We start from the raw sequence: 9,232 nt of genomic DNA, 5'->3' as shown, positions 1-9,232 counted from the left end.
CAGCCTCCTGTTTCTGGCCCACTGGGCTAGCAGGACAGCCTCAGGCAATGGCACTGCCTCAGCAAACCTCGCTTTACATATCCAGTTGGAAAAAGTGCTAGGCAGGGAGGGTGCTAAATATCTCTCCAAACAGAATTCATCTTCTGCCTGCATCTGCTTTGGAATCATAGAGCATTTCCAAGCTGGAGAAAAATCCAAACACCTCCGGTAGAAGCACCTTTCCCTTGGATTTTTATTATCATCATCATTTTTAAGAATATATTTTGTACCGAAACACTGTCAGCATCCTTTATACAACGGAAAATGACACAGTCATCATGTATCATGTAAAAGAGTAAAAACAGAGCAAGACAGGAACATTTCATATCAAGATTCAATCTGGAATACAAATAGAATCTGATGTACAACTTAAAAGCCATACGCCAGATAAAAAGATCATCTGGGAAACAATAGGTTCTCTCTTAATTTGGAAAAAGGAGGAAAAGTCAGGGAATGTCAATGTTAAGGCTAAAAATTCAATTTTTTACTTGTATTTTATAGGTAGGCAGCCTGATTCTGAACTTCTCTGCAGCAGCAGCAACATCCTCCTGGCTTTACAAAGAGATTTGCACTTGCATGAAATAAGAATCAGGCTTTTATGTTCGGAGGACTCTGATTGACCTCAACAGGCTTTGGACTAGAGCCACAGTTGGAATTTCAGCTTGAAGTCTAAGGCTTCTTAACTGCAGGCCAAATTAGCGCAAAATGAGGCTTTGCAACTGGCATTCTACCCTTAACTTTGGATATTCCAGTTCTAGTTGCTTTGAACCACAGCTTTATTGCAGGTTTAACATAGTTCAGTTTGTGAGATTCTTCTCTTTTTTTTAATACTGTGCTACAAAGGATGTTTTTGTATTTTGTGTCTTACAAAGTCCCTATATTACATGTTTTCAAAATTGCCTAAATACATGTTTATATCATGATTATAACTACTCAGAAAGACCTGCTATAGTCTATTGTGAGCAGCCAAGGAAAAAAGTGTATTTAGTCCTAAAGAAGTCAAGAAAAGTGGCTGTGTTCATTTATAGTGTAGCGCAATGACTGTGTTTATACAGATAGACCTACTATTTAAAAAGCTACTTGAAAAGTTATTATTCATGTGCAGTAGCTGATTTTCAAGCACTAATAACTTGGCTGTCTAGACAAGTTTTAATTGTCATATCAAAGGCCGAATATGTTTTCAAAGAAGTGCAAAAAATTTCCAATCTCCCTTGGAAAGAGGTGGGTCCTCTTTCTGAACTAAGAGACTGACAAATTTAACTTTTTCTCAGGTTATAAAAGCACAGTTAAACCTAAAAGTTTGCTGTTTTAAGTTTTTAAAACGGATTGACTGTAACTCAAACCTATCCTGTGCAGCAAAGTTAGTAAGCCCTGAAAAACAGTTTCCAGTGAATATGCAAAGATTCCCCCGCCCGCACCAACTACCATGCCCACATTTTCCCAGGGCCTAGAGGGCTCCATTAAAATGTAACTAAACGTTCAATAGGAAACATGATTTTTCAAGAACAATATGTAAAGTTTACCCAGAGAACCTAAGACATTTTGTACATTCAAAATGTTTACACTTTGCTGTTCTCAACCCATCAGATTGTTCATTTTTACTAATAATACATACAATGAGTATAAATAAATAAACTACAGATAAGCTTTAAAAATTGTATTAACAATACATTGTGCAAAAACTCGTAACGATCTACATTCTATGTAAATACCCTGACTAAAATATACAGGCTGTGTCCTCACACCCTCATTCCGTTTTTGCACAGTCCTTGGGCCAAATCAGCAGCTAGGAGCAATCAGCAAAATTCCATTGCAAGCCATGGATGTAATGCTGATTTACACCAGCAGAAGAGCTGGCCCCTGGTGTGTGCAAAAACCCCATAGAAATCAGTGGGAATTGTGCTTAACTAAGGACTAGACAGTTTGATTGTACCCCATTAAAGTGTGTGAGAGTTTTGCCACTGATTTCCATGGAACCAGGCTCAGGCCCTGGGTAAGGACATCAGCACGTGGCCCTGTGTTGTGCTACACTACTCCACTTCAGTGCAGAAACTATATTTGCAAAAGAAAAAGTCTTTTTTGTTGTTGTCACTGCTGATCAGTAACGGGTTTTAGCGGTGCATATCAGAAATTGCCTTTGTGAGTTTTGAGACAAGACTGCAAGTCTTTCTGAATCCATTCCAATTTGATTATCCAGCACAGGTGGGCTATTTTGATGCAAGAAAAATGTCTCAATGTCTATTAACCAACTATGTTCTTCATTAGGACAAACAACAGCCCGGTTCATCGGCACAGGAGCGAAGAACTGCATGCGGAAAAGGAACACGGCAGCCTTCCTACCATAGCTGTGTCCTGAGCTGGCTGTCACTTCTCCAAACGGACGATGGCACCTGAACCAGTTTGGAATTTGCAGTTCCAACAGGCTCAGCCAAGTTTTGTAAGCTGAAGATCTCCATTTATCTTTATCGTGTCAATTGCTGACAGTGTTTCAATACGGTGGTAAAAATCAAAGAGCTGATGTCCATCCACAAATATTCTAAACCGGGGATGCTCGCAAAGTATCTCAACCTGTAAAAATAAAATGATGAAGCATGTGTAACTGCGAAGTCATTTCACAGAATACAGAGAGCACTCCATTAGCCTTCAAGTAGCATTGGTGGGGTTACACATTTTGTTACTTATGTGCCACGTAACAGCCAGGGCTGAGAGGAGTTTGCCCCCATGACACCAGTTACACTGTGATGGATCTGCTCTTACTTCACTCAATCTTGCATTGTCGTGGCAGGAAGGACTCCGGAACCCAGTCCCACTGGCATCAGAGAGGTTTTGCCTCTTGGAATAATGCCAGAAACATTCTCAAACTGCTAATTAGAAGGGGGAGAAATTGTATCTCCAACCCAAATATTGCATTCCTTGCTACAGAATATTTTGCTGCAGAATGAGGAGGCAGTTCCCTCTGCAATGCTTTCCACACTTCCATTAAGGAAGGGAGCAAACACGACAGGAGGGATTGGTTTGCCCTCCCCTCCCACACATACAGAGCTGGTACAAAACTGAAAGCCTTCACTACTGTGGCTGCAGACAGCCCAGGACTCCCTGCTGGACTGGACTCCATACTGGGGCTGCAGTGAGGGAAATGCGGCGCAGGATGTCCTGAATTCAGCTAGATGTTTCGCACAAGGCACAAACAGGATCAGGGAGGGACGCGGCTCATCCCTCCTCCTACAGCCCTGCAGAAATGCTCTGGAAAAGCAACAAAGCCTGGAGCTGAACAGGCTTGGACAGGTTGGGAGATTCCTGATGTCAGGGGTGGCTTGAGAGGGTGCCCTGCAGTTAAACTTAGCTGGAGCTGCCGTGGCAGGAAGCAGAGATACAAGGGCACAGAACGTGTGCTTATTGTGCAAGCCCTCAGAGACCTCCAGGTCCAGACAGGCTAAGAAGAAAATCTGCAGGGAAGCCACGTATAAATCTTGGGTCATTTCAAGAGGCTGGTAGTCTGGAGTGAAGTGCTGCTTCCAGGCACTTGACTCTGCTGCTGTTATAGCGTATAAAAAATGGGAACGGGGCCAGTAATAAACTGAGTGAGCCAAAGCCCGACTGACTTCAGGCACATTATGGTAGGAGAAGTGGCAGCAGACAGCCCAGGAGAGCTTAAGCTCCTGGGGACCTGGTAGCGTCCCACGTAACAGAGAAGCACCCATGCTGCCACGTAGCTCCTGTGTCACTGTGGCAGGTGCATCCAGCCTTAGGCCTTGTTATGTAAAAGATATGGTTAGCCTCAACGCTGCTTACGATCCATTTTTTTCAGATCACCCTGGGCCACACCAGAGCAATAATAGGACTGGATCACAAGTAATTGGCAAGAACACTTAATAGTCTAATTTATTCACTACGAGGGAGACCATCAAAGGTACAAAAGTCATTTAGGAGCCTAAATTCCATTAGTGCATTTGGGGGAAAAAAAAAAAAAAGAGGAAAAAAAAAAAAAAGAAAAAGAACAACAACTCGCTTCCTACCGTATCTCATGCCAAACATGCAACATTGCTGTCCTCTAATATCAATTGTCATTAATTGGACGCCCACAAAACATGCTCTGGGTAATCTGTCTGGCTTGTCTGAGGGCCCAGCCACCACCCACTGCAGCAGGTATTGTAACGCTCTCAGCCAGAGCAGGACCAACCCTCCAAGCCCTTTCAAGTGCATTTCCCACATGCACCAAAGGGTGTTGTCAGTTCTGACGGGAGAGTTTGTAGAACCAAGTAGAGCGCAACCAATTCACGGCAAAACCAGTCATAAACACCCTCTGAAAGCTCAAGCATCTGGGGAGACAGCTTTTGGGGTTGGGGGAGATTATTTTAGGGCAAGAAGGATTAGGAGAGTTTGGCAGCTGGTCAGAGCATTGGCATTTAGCAGAGGGGCCAGTGAGGTTTCATAAGAGGGGAGGAGGAGGAGGCTTTTCTGGGTCAGCAGCATGAAGAAGACATGCAGCCTTTTTTCCTCAGTGTACTGAAGCTGCTGAGAGGGAGGCAGCCCTCTGCAGCTGCATACTTTGTTAGTCCTGATTCGCAAAGACATCTTCACATAACTATAAACACTACAGATGGGAATCTGGTTCTAGGTCAATCCAGTCCAGCCCTTGCCTCACAGCATTTCCACGTACACCATTTTCAAGGGACTACAGACTTAAATGTGACAGGAGATTTAATGCCAGGGTTCAGGAAAGAATACCCCTGTTGCTTAGCTGTTTAATCTGCTAACACGAAGGACTACGATCAACCCCTGCAGACAAAGGATGAACAAGATCCTTATTAGCTGCACTAAACTGCAAACACTATGTCCATTAAAAAACCCATCAAAACATACAGCATTCCCACAGAGTATTTACATTCTCCAGTAATAACTTGTAATGCAGTAATAACATAGAGGTACTTTTTAATTTACAGCTGTAAAACTAAGCTCAGGAAGTGCACATCATCACACAGTATTACAGCCTCCAACTTGTCATCATAGCACCCTGGTGAGGTGTCCACAGCCCCATCTGAACTGCCTGCAGTTGCACAAAGCAGTGAGATCTCCACGCAACTTCTGATCAATCCGGCAACCGGTGTGCCAACCGGAGAAGCGCGGGCTACACTGCGATTTCACAAGAGGCAAGTTGGGTTCTGCTGCGATTCTGATCGTATTACTCTTTATGAGATACGGCACGTGCCGCTGTCATCCTGCTACTCACCCTAAAAGGCTGGTCTGGTATAAATGGAAAGTAAGGAATAGACGATTGCTCTTCCCCCCATTCTCCGGCAACACAAGAGTTTCTGATGAACTGTCTGTCTGTAAACACAGCTTTCAGTTCAATAGCTACATCCGCAGGAGGATCTTCTGACTCGCCGCAAGTCAGACTGATGCCAAAGCTGCAACACAAACAGAACAGCTCTCACTCAGCCAGGAACAAGCAAATAAGCCCCAGATGCTGCTGGTCTCATTTCTCAGCTTATTAAAGCCATTGATGGTTTAGCAGCACCGGGCGTGACAGCTCAGCTCATTCAGGGAGTGCTCCGAAAGCACAGCAGGGACAAGAACATGGTTAAAGCACATATGTAAGTGTGTGCATGTGTGCATATATGTGTATATATATGTGTATATATATATGTACTCCTTTACTCCCAAGGCAAACGCTGGGAAACAGGATCTCTTAAAGAAATGCCCCCTCTATGGGTCAAAGGAGAAATCAGCACGCTATATTTAAAACGATAAAAATAATCCCTTTCCAGAAAGGAGGGATCCGTGTGTGTGTGTGTGTGTGTGGCCTCAGCCCCCTCCCCAGGCCCAGCGTCCCCGGGGCGGGCAGCCCGGCCCGGGTGTTACCTCTCGGGGTTCAGGTCCACTATGCCCATAACTAAGATCTTCTTTCCCGGCCTCATTCCTCCTTTGATGTGCCCACAGAAGGGGACGATCTGGAAAGGACAGGGAGGAGGGTGGCGAGGGGTCAACTCGGCATCAGTTGCGCAGCCGGGGGGAGAAGGGGATAAAAAAAAAAAAAAAAAAACCAAACCACACCGCCGCCCAAAACCCTAAAAGAAGGTGATTTACCAGGCGAGGGAAGTAGACATCAGCTTGCACCGGGGATCCCAGGGAGTTGTTTAAATGCCCGTCCTCTATTTTCTGCAGGTAAAGAGCAGAGCGCTGAGGCAGGGCCAGCCGGAGCCCCTCCCGCCCCGCCGCTCCGCAGGTGCCCCCGCGGGGTCCTGCCCTGCCCGCCGGCCCAGCCCGGCCCCGGAGCCCCGCGGAGGGGGCACAGCGGCCACTCACCAGCGCGTCCCGCTCGGCCACGGTCCCCGCCATCTTGTGCAAGCAGCGGCGGCGGCGCTGGGGACGGGGCGGGGGAGAGGGAGGGAGGGAGGGAAGGAGGGGGCCGTGCGGCAGCCGCGGCGGCTGAGGGGCAGCGGCGGAGCCGGTGCGGGAGCGGAGCCGGTGCAGAAGTAGGAAGGCGAGGAGGAGGAGTAGGAGGAGGAAGAGGAGGGGGAGGAGAGGGAGGAGAGGAGGTGGCCGGCTCTGCCTTGCCCGCCGGGGAGCCCAGCCCCTGGCCCGCGGGGAGCCAGGCAGGGCGGGAGCTGCTGCCGTTTCCTCCGCAGTCTGCCCGCGGCGGGGCCCGGCCCCGAGCGGGGACACCCGGGCCCGCCGAGGGGAGGCGGCGCCGGTGCTGGCAGCGGGGCAGGCCCCGGCGGGGCCCCCCCACCTGGGGCCTGCAGGTGGTGGGTGCCGGGAGAGGGGCCGTCAGAGCCCTGTGCCCCTGATTTCAGCGAACACCTTTATTTCTGATCTTGGACACCCCGTCTTGGGTAACTCCCCTTCTCCAGAGGAGGAGAGACGGCTCAGCCCCCCCCAGAATGAACCGTGACCCTCCGTGCTGTCCCCTGCCCCACAGCGAGGACCCTCGTGGGGTCGGTTCCCCGAGCGGCTGCTTTGGTGGGACGCGCGTCCCGCCAGACGCGGCCTGTGGCAGCAGGTGAATCGCGGCCCCTCGGCCGAGCCGGGCAGCAGCTCCTTTCGGCTCGTCCCCGCCAACCCACTAATGAGACACGGTAATTGCATAAGCCGGCCGGCCGCGGATGGCTCGTTACAGAGCGGGATCTCCTATTTACATGTTGTGTCTGTAGTTATGCAACGTGGCGAAGCTCCAGCCGAGGCCACCAGCCCTGCTCGCGGCTGCAGCGCAACGCCAGGAATTCCTCGCCCTTTACCACAGCAGGAGTGACTTGTCCCAGCAAGCACGCTGTAATGATCCTGTTGACGAGTTTAGGGTCCTGGGGAGCGGGGGGGAGCGAGGAAGGCTTTCTTCTGGCATCCTCGCTACTGGGATTTGGTGGCATGAACATCCCTTTGGCAATGTGACACAGCAACGGGGCTTGGCGTGCTTTTTGCAGGACCTCACATGGGTTGCTTGGCTTTTCGTGGCTCTTACCTTGGTGAATGTCACTGCCTTTCCTCCTCTGAGGTGCTCTGAGGATTAATTACCCATGTTGTGCAAAGTGGAGTGGAAGAACCTAAGCCACTGCAATATTTAGGGTTTCAATATGACAGCATGTTGGGAAATGCTTGCAATCAGTAGGTGATGGCATTTGAGAAATCAAGAGCTACTGAGAGTAAGTAAAGATTGTGCAAGTGTTTAGACGCTTGGTTATTTTTTCAGTAATGCCCACTAATTCGGGGGTGTTTTCATCTCTGGATGCCCAGCTGGAGATGGCTCATAGAAGCTTATGTTTGTACATGCAGCTTTGCTGAAAGTCACCTGCTGAAGTCATGGCTTCTCCAGGTGTACCAGCACAGCTGGACACGAAGGCAGCGGCCATCCTGGTGGCCCAGGTCGTGGTATGGGAAAACCACTGGACTATTTTCTTCATGGCAAAACATTGGGTGTCAGCTGTCACTGTATGGAAAAAGAACCTTCCTCCAATACTGCCAGGAGACTTGAGTCGTAAACAGTGCAGTGACATGAAACCATCACACGTTAGAAATAGTTGGCTTTCGAGCAGTGAGTTGAGTGCATCCATAAGTTCACCACGAAGAGGAACTGGAGTTAGCTTGATGGTTTTATCAGCTCCTGTGTGCTGCTCCCCTCTGTCTTCACCAGTGCTGACACCAGTTGCATTATGCTTTTTTTTTTTCCTGCTGGCCCAAGAGAGAACAGAAATAGCCCAAAGCTTTTTATTTTTATTTGGTGGTGCAGTGTTTTATGATGCCCAAAGAGCTCTTTATAGAACACATCATCTTTTCCTCTGCTGTACAAGGAGGCACTTTATTGGATAAGAGTAAGTTTGTTGCATATAAAATCAGGCCAGCCACTCCTTTTTGCCAAAGCATGAATTCTTGTGAGGAGAGAGGTCCTCATTATGTCTTTGTTTTCTAGCTGGTTTTAATTGAACTTTTGCATTTCGAAATAAATAGCAAGTCTTGGCTATTTGGCTAGCTGCTTTGCCTCGTGTTTGCCTTTTTTGGTGTGCTTTCTGAAAACTAGCACAAATGCAACATTTGTTCTGTTGACCATGGAAAGACTGACTGGAACAACCTGCAGTATGAAGTTATAATGGGGGAGGATGCTCATGTGTTTTTAAAGCATTGATGATTTGTGCCTCTCTGTTTCTGTGCCACATTATCCTCTTGCCCTATAGCACCCAAGGAAGACTTTGAAAATCCTGTTTGCACCGCAAATGAGGTGAGGCAGGCAGAGCAGGAGCTCTGCCTCTGTGTGCTGCTGTTCCTCTGAAAAAGGGAGAGGTCTGAGCCAAAACTGTTCCCTCACCTGTGCAGTTCTTGTTAAATCATCTGCACAAAATAGGCCCCGTTCAGTATTTCTACCAGTCTTCACGACATGGAAGGTCTTGAGTTTTCATGCTTGAGGGCTTGAGCTTGCAGACCTTGTGGTAGTACACAATAAATATCTGTGCTCCGCTGAAATAATGCTGAGGTACAAGCAACTGAACGTGGCTGGTTGACCAAGTACAAAAAACCTCGTGGGTAGGTATTGTCCTCTGTTTCTGAGTTCATACAGCCCTTTGCTCAGTGGGAGCTTGGGACTCTTGAAATACTGAGAATTGCATAAAGATTAAAAAGAAATGGCATGGCGTGAAAACCATTTGGGAAACAGTTAATGACTTGCCCAGCCCATCCACCAAAGCCATTGCTGAGAACTTGCAGA

The 9,232-nt window shown here is 48.0% G+C and overlaps 1 protein-coding gene across 1 annotated transcript; it reads right to left on the bottom strand.

Annotated features, from left to right (window-relative positions):
- Positions 1-215: 215 nt before the first annotated feature.
- On the bottom strand, positions 216-6,721 carry LGALSL (galectin like). The gene is made up of 5 exons (XM_065632090.1): positions 6,346-6,721; positions 6,127-6,198; positions 5,902-5,990; positions 5,270-5,447; positions 216-2,607 (listed from the first exon to the last, which is right to left on the bottom strand). The coding sequence occupies exons 1-5, from the start codon at positions 6,376-6,378 to the stop codon at positions 2,464-2,466; spliced, it is 516 nt and encodes a 171-aa protein (XP_065488162.1). The 5' UTR covers positions 6,379-6,721; the 3' UTR covers positions 216-2,463.
- Positions 6,722-9,232: the final 2,511 nt, after the last annotated feature.

The sequence above is a fragment of the Caloenas nicobarica genome, chromosome 3, assembly GCF_036013445.1.
Source record: "Caloenas nicobarica isolate bCalNic1 chromosome 3, bCalNic1.hap1, whole genome shotgun sequence".
Classification (NCBI taxonomy): Eukaryota; Metazoa; Chordata; class Aves; order Columbiformes; family Columbidae; genus Caloenas; species Caloenas nicobarica.
Note: the sequence above shows the minus strand (reverse complement) of the source record. Positions and strands in the feature narration are given on the sequence as shown.

Coding starts and splice junctions, on each gene's coding strand:
- LGALSL (XM_065632090.1), bottom strand. CDS start 6,378: ATGGCGGGGACCGTGGCCGAGCGGGACGCGCTG. Junction 5,991..6,126: donor ATGTCTACTTCCCTCGCCTG/GTAAATCACCTT, acceptor TGTCCTTTCCAG/ATCGTCCCCTTCTGTGGGCA. Junction 5,448..5,901: donor GTGGACCTGAACCCCGAGAG/GTAACACCCGGG, acceptor TTTGTGTTGCAG/CTTTGGCATCAGTCTGACTT.